The sequence below is a fragment of the Chiloscyllium punctatum genome, chromosome 6, assembly GCF_047496795.1.
Source record: "Chiloscyllium punctatum isolate Juve2018m chromosome 6, sChiPun1.3, whole genome shotgun sequence".
Taxonomy (NCBI): Eukaryota; Metazoa; Chordata; class Chondrichthyes; order Orectolobiformes; family Hemiscylliidae; genus Chiloscyllium; species Chiloscyllium punctatum.
The window spans coordinates 26,590,688-26,608,526 of NC_092744.1; the positions used below are offsets into that span (position 1 = coordinate 26,590,688).

The following is a 17,839-nucleotide window of genomic DNA, read 5'->3' on the forward strand; positions in this document are numbered from 1 at the left end:
GGAACAAAAAAAACATTGACCAGGAAAGACATGTTGCTCACTGGGCCATTGTCATCTGTGCAAACGCCACTCTACTCTTCTGTCCTCCAGACAAACTGGCAACTGGCCGGACTGCCAGGTCCCCTGATATCCCATACCCACCAAGCTGATGCCGGTATTCCTCCTCTGGCCTCCCTGCAATCACAGAAACAACAAAAACCTGTCAGAAGTAGCAAATGACTCAAGGTCAGTCTGGTGTCCATGATATGGTGACGTCACAGAGCGAAAGCAGCATCAAACTGTCACTGCATGCACTCTCTTCACTGTGTAGCATTACACCTTGGCTTCTAGATTAAATGAATGGCAGGGTGTGGGTTGGAGTGGAGCTGGGGTTGTTCACAAACTATCGGAATGGCAGGACCAGAGAGGGGAAGCAGTTGGTGATGACAATATTCCCAAAGCTATGTACTAAACTCAACTGGAAGAAGTTCTACTTATCAGCACTAAGATCCTTTCATGCAAATTTCCCAAATACCTTTTGTACGTAACTACGATCCAGATATATAGCACAGTGAAAAGCAGATTTGTAAGGACGGTAGCAGAAATACAAGGTTACTAACTGTCAAAAGTTGAATTGCAGTCTCTTTATTCTTGAGAACAGAATGTAGAGGATGTAAAGCAGTCTTTAAAATTACACAAGGTTTCGATTGTTAGGTAAACCCTACTGTGTTTGTGGAAAAGAGAAAATCTAAGGACCAAAAACAAAGTGTCCTAAGGATTCCACAAGGAAATGTAAAAAAACCACTGTTATTCAGGGAGGGATGTGTGTTTGGAATTTGGTACCACAGGTAGTGGAAGTGAACAGCACTGATTCATATAAGATGAAGTGAGAAAAAGGAATAAAAGGCTATGATGATAAGGTAAAATGAAGATGGGTCAGTGGAGCTTAAATGCTTGTACGAACTTGTTGTGATGAGTGGTTTATTTCTGTGCCTTTTTTCCCCCTGTTACTTCAGGTATCTTGGGATTTCTGGAAGCCAAAATGGAATGAAGAGCAAACTATCGGCAGAGTTGCCCATGAGGGAGTTCTGGCTTTGTGCAAGAGTCCTTAGAGATTTTAAAGTTAAACTTAAAGCTTTGCAACAATGAATATTTCCTTTCTATGAGCACTACTTTTACCATAGATGCTCAGTCCTCCTTACCTGGAAACTTTGACGCCAAGAGTTCGACTGAGCTGACATTCATTTCCAACTGGTCCACATGGTGCTGACTGAAATAGCCAATTTTTAAATTTCTGTCCAGAGAAATTTTTAAAAAAGTGAGATTGTAGCAACAGACAGAATGGTAATTTCTCTTCCTCTTGTCCTGAAATAGTGACACTAACTGGGATGCAAATGCATTGCCTTATTCATCCCCAGTGTGGCACTGCAGGAAAGAGCAATATACTCACATTCTGTACCTTGATTTAGACACAGCTTCTTCCGTAACACAGGAAATAAAATCTTTTTTTTAAATAGAGGTTTCCAGAAGAGACAATGAATTATAATGCTGCTAAACCAAACAGTATAGTATAGCAGTGGAGCCAACTTGAATTGTATTCATTTTTCTGATGTGGAGGAGCAGATGTTAGACTGGGGTGGACAAAGTTAAAAATCACAACATCAGATTATAGTCTAACAGGTTTATTTGGAAGCACTAGCTTTCGGAGAGCTGCTCCTTCTGATGACTGTCTGATGAAAGAGCAGCGTTCCCAAATAAATTTGTTGAACTATAACCTAGTGCTGTGTGATTTCTAACATTTTTCTGATAACATTGCTGTGTGCTCATTTGAAATATAATATAAGGTCGCACTTTAAGAGTGTGGGCAGGTTCCAATCTCCTACAGACTAATCTGTCAAAAAATCAAGAAGTGAACGTGAATTGAAACAAGTGTTTTAAACATTGGTACAACTACTGATAGAAATCGGCCTGCGACAAAGGAAAGACACAGAGGAAACAAATCAGAAAATAGAGCATTGGCTGACAGACAGAACAAAAAGGGTAAGGGGAGAATGGTTTAGAAACAGGTCCTGAGACAAATTATCAAATATATTATCATAGTTTGTGGGACATGTTTGGGGCAGGCATCTGTAACATTCCAGTCACAGAGCTGCTACTTTATAGTACATGGAGGATAGCCAACATTCGAAAATTACTCTACAGTAGGGCCAAGAATCTTCCTTAATGATCCAGTTTACTGCATTTACACATACCTTTCTTTTTTATATTATGCTAACTCCCTTATGTTCCTTTCTCACTTTCCACCTTTGCGGCCATGGCTGATTAAGATCTCCATTAAGCATCAATATTATCAAAACATTCTTCACACCATGTGACTGGATATGCTATACGACCCAAGTTGTTTCCCACTGTAATATGCCAGAGACTCAGGGGTGGAATCACATTACAATCCTGTCAGTGCAATCACTCATTTGCAGAGGCTCTGATATTGTCACAATGAAATTCAGAGACTTGTGTAAACTCAAAGACATGAGGTGCAATTGAGCCCACGGAAGCTCATCTACTTTACCAATATCTCCCAGTGTGATGTTTGAATGTATGTGGAAGCACAAGTAGTGGATGTTGCAAGCAAAGCCCATCCTTTTACACAGTGCCTTTAATATAGAAAAATGTTAAAGGCACATCATAGAAAAAAATTACCAAAGAAAATTTGACACAAGGATACATTAAGCAGGTGACCAGAACCTTGACCAACGAGGCAGGTGTGAAGGAGTGGCTTACCGAAGGAAGGGTTTGAGATTTTGGGGAGTGGTGTTTATGAATATCGAGGTTCCAAGAGTTAGAGAGAACATTACCATGAAGGAACAGGAGAAAATGCATAAGAATCCTACAACTGATGCATTGCTGAACTGGAAGTTGAAGCAGATTGGTAAGCAAGGAGTGAGGGTTTTGCTTATAGGATGTGGATATTGCTGGCAAGACCAGCATTTTTGTCCAACACTCATTTCTATTGAACTGAGGAACTTGCAAAGCCATTTCAGAGGGCAATTAAGAGTCAACTGCATTGCTATCAGTTTGGCCAGACCAGATTAGGGAAGAAAATCTGCCATCTTTAAGGGCATTAGTGAACTAGATATGTTTCTACAATAATTAAAGATCGTTTCATACAAACATATAAAATAGGAGAAATCGGCCTTTCAGAATGATCTTGGATGATCCTCTATCTCAATGCTATACTTCCACTCTCCCCATTCCTTTTGATACTTTTAGGTCTCAAAATCTATTCCTTTCTTAAATATATTCAGTGATTTATCCTCTACTACCTTGTGTGGTTCAGAATTTCACAGCTTTAGCACCGAGTAAAAAAAAAAATCTCTCCTTATCTCAGTCCTAAACTGTATCCAGAGACTGACTCCTTGTTCTAGGCGAGGGGAAACATTTTCCATGCGTTGAGTGTCTAGCCCCAACAGAAATTTATATGTTTCAGTGAAATCCTTCCTCATTCTTTTTCTTCCAAACTCTGATCAAAACCATAAGACGTAGAAGTAGGCCTTTCAGCCCATTGAGTCCACTGTGTTATTCAAGGAGATCAGGTAATCTCAACTTTACTTTCCTGCCTTATTCCCATAAACAGCTTTCCTACAAATCTTTTTCTTCTTCTACATGGATCTATATGAATCCTGAAAACCCATTGGTAGGATAGGCACACCAACGTGAGTGGCTAATATCCTTAGTATCGAGGAATTGACCAGCTGCAGTAGGCATATTACACAATCTGTATACCTGACACAAGAATACCTAAATGAATACTCTACTCCGAGCTCAGTAATGGCTAGCAATCATTAGGAGGGTGTATGAAACACCATACAGACACCTTGACAGCGTCCCCAAACAAATACATAATTCCCACCAATATGACAACCACTTGTTCTAGAACACAAACTAGAGAAGCAGCTCTGAGAGTGCTGACCATTGAGTGTCACTGAATAAAGTGCAAGCAGGATGAGTGCACAGTCTCCAGAGCACCCTATCCACCTGCCCCACTCGTGGCACACAGTCTGTGGTTTCAGGATTGGATTATTCAGCCACTGCAGAAACCTCCCTCCGCAGTAGAAGCAAGTTATCCTTGAACCTGAGGGACTTCTAAAGGAGGAAGAGTAAGTTTTTTCTTAAGCACAACAACAAAGAATGGTTTGTTTACTGCTTGGTCTTGCCTTCTACTCCAGAGTTTAAAAAATTAATTGATTTTAAATCAATAGTGGGGGCTCTGGGTTATTAGTCCAATGATATTAAGCAAATGACATTAGCATTATGCCAAAATCTCCCCTTTGTTACAGGAAGCAGAGTTTGGGATGAAATCAAGACATCTGTTGAGTTCTGTCCTGCTTTCAAACAATTTCAACAGACTTGCACACTCCAGTTATTTTAGTGAGCTTGGGGGGAACACCACACAACCCAACTGAGTAACCACTCAAGTTGCTGCAGCAATCAGCACAGGTCAAGGACCCTCCAGGTTTATGCAGCTCAGTCTCACGATTGAATCAAGGAACTGTAGCTTTGAGGCTCATTTTTAATTTTAGACAGCAGAGATTGGTGTCTTTTTGTGGTCCACCACACACTTACCTTTCACAATTGAGCACATTGAATAAGGTAATTTTTCACGTCAAGCAATTGAGATATTTCAAAAATGTGATAAAGCATTGTAAGGTGAATGATTTTGAATTATAAAGACCGAAGAGGTATACAATTATGAAGGACTTTGTAGAATAAAAGATATTGAGGTGGCTTTCCAAGCAAAGCAATGGCAAAGGGGTAAGAGAGAATGGGCAGGGGTGTTTTTTTTTTTGCAGTGAATTGTTAGCATCAGGAATGCACGCTATGAAAAGCGCCAAGTACATTCAACTATAACTTTCAATTATATAAATATTTGAAAAAGGTAGAACAACAGGAGTGTGGGAAAAGTGAGGAATTAATTTGAAAACTTTTTTAAAGAACTTACACAGACAATGCAAATTGTAGAAGAGCAAAGTCTCCTCTGCTGCATAATTCTACCAATGCAAGTGGTGTCAAGGTGGACTTAATTGATATGGATTGAGCACTGCACTTCTCATATTTCTCCTTTAAACTCCTTTACTACCAGCTGAAGAGGTTTTATTTTTATATATTCATGGGACGCGAGTGTCACTAAATAGGGTCAGCATTTATTGTCCATCTTAGTTGCTCAAAAGGGTGGAGGTGAGCTGCATTCCATTTGGTGCAGGTAGACCCACAATGCCATTAGGAAGGGCAGTTCCAGCTGAAGGAACAGCAATTTATGTCCAAATCAGGATGGTAGTGACTTTGCAAGGAAGTTATAGGTGGAGGTTTTCACATGTATCTGCTGTCCTTGTCCTTCATGACAGAAGTGGTCATGGTTTTGGAAACTGCTGTCTGAGGAACCTTGGTGAAGGTCTGCAGTGCATCTTCCAGAAGGTATACAGCACTACTGCTGTGTTGGAGGGGGAAGAGAGTTGAATGTTTGCAGATGTGCCCATCAAGACTACTGCTTTGTTCTGGATGGTATCAAGCTTCAATTGTTGTTGGAGTTGAACTTGTCCAAGCAAGTGGGGAGTATTTCATCACACTCCCAAGTTGAACGCTGTAGATGGTGGACAGGCTTTGGACAATTGAATGATGAGTTACTTTCTGCAGAATTTCAAGCCTCTGACCTGTTCTTATAGCCAAATATTTGCACAGCTAGTCTAGTTCAGTTTCTGATCAATGGTAACCCTCATGATGTTGATGGTGGGGGTGATTCAGCAATGGTAATGCTATTGCATGTCAAAAAGCAAAGGTTAGATTCTCTTGTTTGCCATGTTACCACAGACTGTACCTATGAGCGTGTCTGATACCCTGATTCGGCGTCAGGTCCCCAAGCAGTATCTTTAACAGCGTTGTTTTACCAGCACCATTCTCTCCAACCTGTTGACAGAAGGCTGTGATTAGAGGTTGCCAACAGCATATAAAGACTTTACAGTAATAAACTTAACAGTCTGGAAGGAAGGAGGGCAAAGTGCACTAAATGCAAGTTTGCTGAAGTAGGTATTGAACATGCAACTTCTGTGGACCATTTGTTGCATAACTGCACGTGATATATGTACTGTCCAAAGCCCACTGAAGCAGCTCCTGCCTTTGTGACCACAGTGCTTTGAGAAAATAAATACCCAAATTAGCATTCCCTGCTTCACTGATGGTTGCAATCCCATCAATACTTTACTTACATCTTTGTCTTCTCTTCCTCATGTTGAAAGAATCAACCCTCTCTATAAATATTAGTCATTCTCTGGTACACTGCCTAAATAGCCATTACGAGATACTTATTGACACTGGGAAGAATCACATTCTTAGTCATTATCACTGCATCCACCATTTGCCTTTTCCTGCACTGATTCTTCAATCAGGACAACAGCCAGAAACAGGTACTTGGAGTATGCGCAGAGGAACTGATGCCAATCATTGCAGCTGCAACATTAGCCTGGCTTAAAGAAAAAAACGGAACCCAGGGCAGAATGCATGTTTGTAGATGTATATATATTAGCTGCTCTGTCTTTATGCAGTGAACAGTTTACAGACATTTGGCTCCAGGAGAAGAATGGACTTTCAAACCAAAAGGCAAATGCTATCCTTCGTCAAGTAAAAAATACAAATTTTAAGACGAACATAAAATAAGACAAAAACCATACATACAATGCAAATCCGGGAGTCCTGGTCAGCTGACACGGAAAGATTTATGAAAATGCGACGCTCAGGGGTGTAGCTGAAGTCCACTTCAGTTAGCTGCAATATTGGAGGGGACAACTTCTCGAAGTTGTCTGGAAACCTGTGAAGGAACACAATTGCAGAATCTCAGTGCACATAGAGAACACAGAATGTCAAATCACTAACATAGTTTAAGTGCAATATTTCACATTGTGGGAGAGAAAAAAAAAAGTAAATTAAAGTAACATGTCCTATTCTGTCTTCCTTCACTTTTCAAAGCTTTAGGAAAAACATACCATGTCCCACACGGTGATTGAACAGAGTACAACCCAGTGCTTTACTGTACTATGACATTATGAACATAAGACTTTTTGGTAACAAGAAAAGCTGTTCAGTTCTACCAACTGCACCTTTCAAAACAGATTTCAACCCCACCAACACACCTGCTCATTATATTCTTAATTCCCAACTACCTACTATATCTCTTAATTACTGCATTCACCAGAACCGAACCCAGTCATCACAGCCCTTTCTATACAACATGCCCTTCCTTGATCATTTATTTTGAAAAGTAATTCTCCTCAACAAACCCCCTCCGCCAACCCTGACTTTCCTTCCCATGACTAACTGACTAATCTTAGCTGTTTCTCACAATATTAGTGCCTGGTTAGTTTGTACTTGGTGCTGGAAACCCAAGTTCTCCAAGTACTGTATGCAGTTCTAGTAACCATACTATTGGAAGGGCATGATTGCACTAGAGAGGGCGTAGAAGAGATGTTCCAAGATGTAGCCTCAAGACATTAAAGAGCTATGGAGAACAACACTTGAAATGCTATAGCATGCAAGGTTGCAGGCCAAGTACTGGAAAATAGGATCTGAATAGATGAACGAGTGCAGACACAATATACTGAAAGACCCCTTTCAGTGCTGTAAAAAGCCTGACTCAGTTGCTGCAATATGCTCTATGCAAGCATTTAATTTTGCTCTATGCAAATTAAGTATAAAAATAACCTATGCCATCTATGATTCATGGGTGAAGCCAACTTGCAGACATTAGTGGTTCAATTCTTGCCTGCCATACAGGAAGCTGGGTCTTAAAGCTGATACATTGGGTGAAAATTAACAAGTATTAGGAGTGAATTTTGAAAAGCCCCACTGTAAGTGCAATGACCTCCTATGCTGCATCATTCCATGAGTTCATTGTGCCAAACTAACCTTAGAGTCACCTCTAGCTCCTTTTCAAGAGGTTTCAGCTCTGGCCTGAAGGAATGAAACAATGGAGAGAAATTTAGGATGCATGAAGAACAATTAAATAACTCAAATACAAATTGCAAAATTAAATCTAGACATTCACGATAGGACAAAGTCTCAAAAGAAAAGCCAGATTAGAAGTGAAGGTGGATCCTTTAAGATAATCAGAGATTCCATCTCAAGCAAAAATCTGCCCTCCTTATATTCTCTGATCACCTCCAGCATTTTGTAGTTTGGAACTTCAATCTGAACGTACAAATTATATCACATACATTCTTAATAAATTGCAAAACTTCGAGTTTTAACTATCAAATTTTAAACACTGCAACTTATGAAAATAATTTCAAGGTTTAAAATTTCTTTCGTTTGGTTTGAGATGGATTATTATAGGGAAACAAAATGAGAAAAAAGGAAGTCTACAAAATATCCTTGTTTAAGATGCTTGCTTCAATTGTTGTGTCATAACAGTTGAAGCAAACCTTGCCATAAATCAGCAATTTATACTGCCAAAATATTCAAACAGAATACGAGGTTAAATCCATTTGCATTCACTTTTAGGATGTGGGTGCCAGGGGCAAAGTCAGCATTTATTATTCAAGTGGAGTTTGCACATTCTCCCCGTGACTGCGCGGGTTTCCTCCGGGTGCTCCGGTTTCCTCCCACAGTCCAAAGATGTGCAGGTCAGGTGGATTGGCCATGCTAAATTGCCCATATAGTGTTAGGTGCAGTAGTCAGAGGGAAATGGATCTGGGTGGGTTACTCCTCGGAGGGTCGGTGTGGACTGGTTGGGCCGAAGGTCCTATTTCCACACTATAAGGAATCTAATCTAAAAAAAGTCTAACTGACATTGAGACGGTGTTAATGAGTTGCTTCTGAGCTGCTGTTGTTGCAAGTATTCTTATTTGTGCTCTTTAAGAGTGAATTCCAGCATCTATAGAGATTACAAACAAGTTGGTCCACCAGCTGAGATGGATAGAATCCAGTAAAAAAAAACTCACTTGCAATTTCCCAACACTGCTTACATTACTACATTTATACTGATGATCAATCAGAACCTGTAAAGTTGTACAGGAGGGAAATATATCCCAGCACTATTATGCTGTGAGCACAGAATACCATGACATAGCACACAGTCTTGGACAAAGTATTTAGCATTTCAGGCAACATTCCCCTTCACCACTGAAGTAGGGCTTGTACCTTGTAGCATCTGACTGTAGGATAACTACCATTAGATTAAGGACTCATTTCAGTAAAAGAGCACAGACATTTAATTCCACCTGTTGTCATTGAATTGAATTGTATATCCTCAGAAGATACCTCTGGAAATCTTTTGCTGATAGAATACAGTCTGGCTCTACTGTGATCTGGTACACAGCTGACCTGAGTTTAGAGTGGGTATCAGAAGTTATAAGAAACGTAGGCTGCTTTACAATGGCTCTGCAGCATATCCTCCCCCAGTAGCACAAAATAAAGATTATTCCCTGCACAATAGAATCAAGATTAACAATTCACAGGATTTTATTTATAAATTGGACAAAAAGCTATTTCAATGTCAGTATATGAACTAATTGCCCTTCAATATGGTTAATTAAATAAGGATAACATATTACATAAACTTTGCCTCAACCACAGAACTATGATCATTCTATTGAAGCGACAGACCAGTGCAGCAATATCTATTATGTGGGGTTATACTGGATAAAATATTAATTGTTTTTCTGACTACAGATGCTGCCACATCTGTCAAGCCTGACAGCACTTTGTTTTTATTTCAAATCTCTCGTACTTTGTTTTTATTATAGCACCTAGTGTGCTTCATAAATTAGTCCTTCAAAATACATGTGAATCTTACTAATCTCAAGTTGCAAACAACTAACTTTTCATTTCAACTGCTTCAGGTGCAAAGAACTATAAGCATGAATATTCACCCACAGTGCCATCTTCTTAAACAGTCTTTCTGACATTCATTACCAGAGCAGCCAATACTTACAGTTTCTCCAGCAGTTTCAACTTGCTCTGTACTTGAGAAGCTCTGTTGGCATTGTATCGGAATCGGTCTATGAACACCTAACAGGTTCAAAAAGATGAGACAATTAAAACCAAACTTAAATTCCTTGAGCTCACAAATATTCTCAGGCTCTCAGGACAGGAACAGGAACACTCTGGAGCTCAGAGAGTTTATTCCACCATTCAAATAGGGCGGCATGGTGGCTCAGTGGTTAGCATTGCTGCCTCAATGTGAGGAACCTTGGTTCGATTCCACCCTCAGGCAACTGTGTGGAGTTTGCACGTTCTCAATGTCTGTGTGGGTTTCTGCCGGGTGCTCCAGTTTCCTCCCACAGTCCATGGATATGCAAGTTAGGTGGATTGTCCATGCTAAATAATCCAGTGTGTTCAGGCATATGCAATGGGAAATGCAGGGTTACAGGGACAGGATAGAGTAATGGGTCTGGACGGGATGTTGTTCAGAGAGTTGGTATGGTCTCATTTGGCCAAATGGCCTATTTCCATACACTGTAGGGATTCTATTCTTTGCTGATCTGTACCTCAGTCCACAAATCCAACTTTCTCTCTATACCCATTGATACTTATGAAAATTTCAATCAAGGCACCGCCCACACACCCAGCAAGTGTCAAGGGGAGCACTCCAGATTCCCAACATCACTTGTCGGAAAGGTACTTCATGAATGACTAACTCTAGAATTGTGTTTTCTTTTTAACAATGGATTCACCACCAGAGGGAATAATTTCTCCGTATCGAAGCACTGAATCATTTTATTCTGAAAAGTGCCACGACAGACCAGAACCCAACAATATTGTATCCCCAGTGATATAGTGACAGATTTGTCCTCAAATACTGCAACTCAGTGTTATACAGTGACAGACTTGATCTCAGTAGTACTGCAATCCAGTGTTATACAGCAACAGACCCATTCCCAACAGTACCGTACCCCATTGTTATACAATAATAGTCTGTCCACAGGAGTATTGCACCTTGATTTTATAGTGACAGACCTGTACTCACCAGTACTGCATCCCTGCATTGCTTAAGTTTTACAGATCAGTTAGATTTCAAATTATGAAGATCAGTATTTCTTTTTGCATTGGCCCCAAGAGTAAATATTAGATCATTATGGCATAGAAAAATTAATGAAGGTTCTACATCAACTTGACACAATTGACTGTACTGTTCCCAGAAATCCCACAATTCAGTGCTGCAATTAAATTATCTGTAAGATTGCTGAGGCAGAGTTTCACACATATTAGAATCACACAGGGATGAAGATGAAAAGGAAATAAATCAAAATGTGAAAGAAATGTTCAGCAAACCACCTGTTAACTATTTTTTTTCCCTTTCAAAAGTTTTGCCTGGATTACAATCCAACAGGTGCTTTTTGATATATTGAACTCACCATCAACCGTCACCAAGCTATTCAAGAATGAAGTGGAAGTGGGAGGTGCGAGAGAAAAAACAAGTTGAAAGGTGACTGGTGTTACAGGTGGGAGGTTTGATCCTGTCATCCAAACCTTTTAGCTGCATCTCCTTGGTAGTGATCAGGAGCTGACCATTCTATTCCCCTTGCACAGGGCAAAAGTCACTGTAGGCAATTTATCATGCGAGTTGTTTTTTGCAAAGTAAAATTGGCCAATACAATAGAACTGAGGGGTGTACCTGGGCTTATGCAGTATGCACAAGCCAGTATTACATTGGGATACTCAAATAATAACGGAGATATTTTGTAAGAAAAAAATTACAAAATGACATTGCTCCATACAATAGACTTGAATTTCTGCAAGTTAAGATTACATCCATGCTCCAATCTTAATAAGAACTTTCAATCACAACCCACCCAGTCATATACCTCAGCTACACCACGCTTTAAGAAACTGCAACTGAGGAAACAATGAAGCAATAAAGATATTTTCAAGATCGAAAACAGAACCACCTCAAAAGAGGATAAGTAAAGAATGTTGAAAAATTAGTCAGCTCAAAAAGATACAATCTTAAAAACGTGATTTTCAGAAACAGGAAAAGATTTTTAGGAGACTTGACAGAGTGGACACAGAGGTGTTTCTCCTTCTGTGAGTACCTCAGACCAGAGGCCATAATCTCTAAGAGCACACTCATTTAAGACATAGATTATGTGATAGTACTGCAGAGTGTGCAGAGGAGACTTACCAGGATGTTGTCTGGGTGGGAGAGTTTCAATTATGAAGAGAGATTGGATAGACTGGGGTTTTCTTCCCCTTAGAATAGAGGAAATTGGGACAGGACATGATTGAGATGTAAAAAATTATGAGTGGCATAGACAGGGTACAAATGAAGAAACTTTTGCCTTTGAGGAAGGATCAATGACCAATCACCCAGGCTCAGCAGTTCTGTGTGGTAAAGAACTCCACCAATTCACTACCCTTTGAGAGGAGAAATTCCTCCTGAATCATATAGATCCATACCACAGAAAAGGTGTTCAAACCCATCAAGTCTGTGCTGGTCAAAACCAACCACCAAACTGTCCTAATCTCTTTTTCAACCATTCGGTCCATAACTTTGTATTCTCTGCCCCTTCCCTAATCAACGGGCAGCACAGTGGCTCAGTGGTTAGCACTGCTGCCTCACAGTGCCAGCAACCGGGTTCGATGCCAGTCTTGTGCAACTGTCTTTGTGGAGTTTGCACATTCTCCCTGTATCTGCGTAGGTTTCCTCCTGGTGCTCCGTTTTGCTCCCAAAATACAAAGATGTGTAGGTTAAGTGAATTAGCCGTGCTAAATTGTCCATAGTGTTCAGGGATGTGTAGGATGGGTGCATTAGTCAGGGCTAAACGTAGGGAAATGGGTCTGGATGGGTTACTCTTCAGAGAGCGAGCGTGGACTTGTTGGGCTGAAGGACCTGTAGGGATTCTATGATATGACCAAGAGGCAATAATTTAAGGTGAGGGACAGGAAGTTTAGAAAGGTCTGAGGAAAAAACCTTTCATTTAGAGGGTGGTAGGAATTTGGAATTCACTGTCTGTAAGGTTGGAGGCAGGAACCCTCAATAGATGCACACTTACAATGACAAGGAATACAAGTGTTGGAAAATGGGATTAGGACAGTTTGGTGGTTGGTTTGACTGGCACAGACTTGATGGAATGAACAGCCTTTTCTGTAGTGTGGATCTACACGACTCAGGAGGAACTTCTCTCAAAGGGTAGTGGATTTATGGAATTCTTTACCACAGAGAACTGCTGAGGCTGGGTCATTAAGAAGGATAGACTGAGATGGATAGATTTTTAATTACTAAAGGAATCAAGGGTTGTGGGGAAAGGGAAGGAAAGGAAAGTTGAGGATTATCAGATCACTCATGGTCTTATTTGATAGCAAAGTAGACTTGATGGGCAGAATGACCTACTTCTGCTTCTATGTTTCATGGTCTTAACAAGTTCGTGCATTGCTTAGGTGGGTCTCTGGGCATAAATCTGAAGGAAACTCAAAGCCAGTTGCCCTCTGATTCCTTGCCAGCTAGGGTAAATACATACCTGTATGTGCTCTCTGTACTGCTGCTGAGCTTCATACTCGCGCTGCTGGTTTTTCAATCTTTCCTCTTTGGTCTTTACAAAGTTCTCATAGTCACCCCGATAGGTTTCCAGGCGCTGAGAGTGCAAGTGAACAATGTCGGTCGCCACAGCATTTAGGAAGTTGCGATCGTGCGACACCACCAAGATAGTGGACTGCCAGGTCTAAAAGAAGAACACAAGTTTCAGCAGATAGATTCTTTTGTGCACAATACACCAGTCACACCTGACTTGAGCAGACGTTCGCTTACAAGGCAACAGCCGATTCAGCTAATAGGTTATTCCAATAAATAAAGTCTCTTAGAATTAAGTGCTTTGACATTCTCAAAGCAGTTACATCATGGAAGGAGTCTAGTCGCCAATTGTATCCATGCAGGGTCTGTGCAAGAGCAAATCATTTAGTCCCATTCGTCAACTGCAAATTTTGTCCTGTAGGTGCTTAACAAATTTTCATGAGATATGGACACCACTGGCTGGGTCAAAATTTGTTGCCAAACCCTTTTCATCCAGGGGACAGTTAAGAGCCAACATAGTTTTGGATCTGGAGTCACATGGCTAGATATAGATGAGAGATTACCCTCCCTAAAGGATGGGTTTTTACAACAATTGACCATAGTTTCACAGCCATGATTAGGCTTTTAATTCTTTTTAAAAAGAACTGGAGGTTAAGTTCTGTCACTTGCCATGATAAGATTCAAACTCAGGTCACCACAACGCTACCTAGATCACTGACCCAATGGCAATAGCATTATGCCATCCCTTCCTCTGGAATCTGCCTCCACCATATTCTCAGGGAATGCATTCCAAATCCCAACCACTTATGTTTTCCCTCCAGTCACTGTTAGTTATCACCCTTCATTCTTGTGCATTCGCTTGTGGCAATGTCTTCTGGTTTTTGACTCTGCTCATCAGTGGAAGGTTTCCTCCCTATTTGCTCCACCTGGACTCACTCCTATTTTAAAATCTTCTTGAAAACTCCTCTATACCTTCTCTACTGCAAAATAAAAGCAAAGTAACCCTACTTTTCGAATCTATACATTTAATAGAATTCCTTCATTGCTGGAACTATTCTCACAAATCTTTTATGCACTACCTGAAGTTTTCATATCTTTATTAACATGTGGACACCTAGAATTGGACACCATCAGCTGAGGATGATCAAGTCTTTTTTTTAAAAAATGCCTCTGCTGATAAAACACAGTATCCCTAAAGCTCTTTTAACAAATTTCTCAGTCCACCCTAAGAATTTGTGCTAACATATTTCCCAGGTCTATTGCTGCATAGCTTAGAACTGCAGCCTTTAATTTTTATTGCCTTCCCAAATATTATCTACCAAATGATTCACTTCATCCTTTTCTGCATTACATCCCCTCCATCAAGGGTCAATCCAATTGATATACCCTTGAAGCTTATCATCACTTTCCTCCTCAGTTTGCGATAATCTAAGTTTTCCATCATTTTGAAAGTTTAACATTAAGTCTAGGTTATTAAGCAAGACAAAGGAAAGCACCGGTCTCATTATTGGCCCGTGGGCAACCCCACTATGCATTTTCCTTCAGTCTGAAAAGAACCCATCATCATTACTGCTTCCTGTCACTCAACCAACCTGGCACCCTTGCTTCTTCTATTTGATGGGGATCGAAATTGTGGTAAGCTGATTATGTGGCACTTCATCAGTTTTTGAAAGTCCTTGTACATGTGACACCTCATCCAACATCATAAACAATTACTACCTCCACAACCTGTGCACAGTTGCAGCAGTGTGTATGAAGTACAGGTAGCTGATTCCCCTGTCTAACAAGAATCTAAAAGATTCAGAGGATGTGGAAATCAAAACAACTGGTTCAAAACACAAATGGTCTACTTCTGCTCCTGATTCATATACACTCATCAAAAGATTAAATTGCTTTTGCCCGAAACGTTGATTTCGCTGCTCGTTGGATGCTGCCTGAACTGCTGTGCTCTTCCAGCACCACTAATCCAGTATTTGATTTTCAGCATCTGCAGTCATTGTTTTTACCTAAAAGATTAAATTAGCTTGGTTCATTCTCACACTAACAGTATGTCCCAGGGAGGAAGGAGGATTCTAGGAATGAGATAGGTCAACCGTTGTTAAATAAGAAAAAGTTAAGGATAGCATCAAATTGAAAGAAGAAAAACATACAACGTGGCAAAAATTAGTGGTAAGTCAGAGGATTGGGTAAGTTATAAAGGGTGACCCAAAAAAACGAAAATAAACTTTGAAGGTAAACTAGCAAGTGATATTAAGATTGACAGCAAAAGTTCTTTAATTGTATATAAAAAAAGAGAGAACCCAAAATAAAACAAAATCTCCTCAGTGGAGGAGTCTGGAGAAGTAATAATGTGGAGCCAAGAAATGGCAGAAGAGTGGAGTAAATTCTTTGCAACAATCTTCACAGAAGATGACATTAATAACATTCTAAAGTTACTAAACAATTAAGGAACAAAAATAGGCAAGGAAATAAATAGAATACCTATCACTAGAGAAAAAGTGCTAGGGAAACAAATGGGGCTAAAGACTGAGGCTCTCACTATCTAACACGCTGATTATTTTTTGCCTCAATTAAGTCATCTCTTAACCTTCTTCTCTCCAATGAAAATAGTCTCAGTTCCCTCAGCCTTTCCTCATAAGACATTCGTTCCATACCAGGCAGCATCCTACTCAATCTCCTCTGAACCCTTTCCAAAGCTTCCACATCCTTCCTATAATGTGGTGATCAGAACTGTACACAATACTCGAGGTGCAGCCTCACCAGTGTCTTGTATAGCTGAAGCATGACCTCATGGTTCCGAAACTCAATTCCCCGACCAAAAAACAGTAACACACCACATGCCTTCTTAACAACCCTATCAATCTGGTTGGCAACTTTCAGGGATTTATGCACCTGGACACAGATCTCTCTGTTCATCCACCTCCAGATCATTTCTAAAAATGACAAACAGCAGTGGCCCCAAAACAGATCCTTGCGGCAAATCACTGGTAACTGAGTTCCAGGATGAACATTTCCCACCAACCACCACCTTCTTTCAGCTAGCCAATTTCTGATCCTAACCGCTATATCACCTTCAATCCTGAAATTCTATATTTTGTGTAATGGCCTATGATGTGGAACCTTATCAAACACCTTACTATACACCGCATCAACCGCTTTACCTTCATCCACTTGTTTCATGACCTTTTCGAAGAATTCAATAAGGTTAATTAGGCATGACCTATGCTTCACAAAACTGTGTTGACCATCCCTAATCAAATTATGCCTTTTCAGATGATTGTAAATCCTCTCTCATAACATTTTCCAACGCCTTACCCACAACTGAAGGAAGGCTCACTGGCCTATAGTTACCGGGGTTGTCCCGACTCCCCTTCTTAAAAAAGGGAACAACATTAGTATACTCTATCAGGTGTATCAAAGCAAAGCCCAATACTGTCCTTAAAAGAACACAAATTGGAAATAGAAAAATTTTTAAAAATCTGGAATTGAAACAGTCTCAGAACAGTGACCACGAAATGATCAACAACCGTTGTAAAAGCCCATCTGGTTCACAAATGCCCTTTAAGGAAGGAAATTTACTCTCCTCATCTGGTCTAACTTACATATGACTTTGGACCCACAGCAGCGTGCATGGTTATCAATTAGAACATAGAACAATACAGCAGAGTACAGGCCCTTCGGCCCTCAATGTTGCGCTAATCTGTGGAACCAATCTGAAGCCCATCTAGCCTACACTATTCCATTTTCATCCATATGCCTATCCAATGACCATTTAAACGCCTTTACAGTTGGCAAGTCTACTACTGTTGTAGGCAGTGCATTCTATGCCCCTACTACACTGAGTAAAGAAACTACGTCTGACAGCTGACCTATATCTATCCCCCCTCAATTTAAGGTTATGTCCCCTTGTGCTAGCCATCACCATCCAAGGAAAAAGGGTCTTACTGTCCAACCTATCTAACCCTCTAACTATATGTCTCAAATAAGTCACCTCTCAACCTTTACCCTCTAACGAAAACAGCCTCAAGTCCCTCAGCCTTTCCTTGTAAGACCTTCCCTCCATACCAGGCAACGTCCGAATAAATCTCCTCTGAACCCTTTCCAAGGCTTCCACATCCTTCCTACAATGCGGTGACTAGAACTGTACGTAATTCTCCAAGTGTGGCCACACCAAACATTCATACAGCTGCAGCATGATCTTATGGTTCCAAAACTCAATCCCTCTACCAATAAAAGCTAACACACTGTACGCCTTCTTAACAATCCTATCAACTCGGGTGGCAACTTTCAAAAAATCTATCTACC

At 40.4% G+C, this 17,839-nt stretch overlaps 1 protein-coding gene across 2 annotated transcripts in view; it reads right to left on the reverse strand.

Moving 5' to 3' along the window:
- Positions 1-17,839, reverse strand: part of abcf3 (ATP-binding cassette, sub-family F (GCN20), member 3) — a 102,048-nt gene that overhangs the window by 12,709 nt on the left and 71,500 nt on the right. For both annotated transcript variants that reach the window (XM_072572178.1, XM_072572179.1), the window contains 7 exons: positions 13,485-13,685; positions 9,959-10,035; positions 7,933-7,977; positions 6,706-6,838; positions 5,852-5,940; positions 1,182-1,273; positions 42-174 (listed from right to left, as the gene is read on the reverse strand). In XM_072572178.1, coding sequence (XP_072428279.1) covers positions 42-174; positions 1,182-1,273; positions 5,852-5,940; positions 6,706-6,838; positions 7,933-7,977; positions 9,959-10,035; positions 13,485-13,685 — 770 coding nt within the window. The remainder of the gene's footprint in view (positions 1-41; positions 175-1,181; positions 1,274-5,851; positions 5,941-6,705; positions 6,839-7,932; positions 7,978-9,958; positions 10,036-13,484; positions 13,686-17,839) is intronic.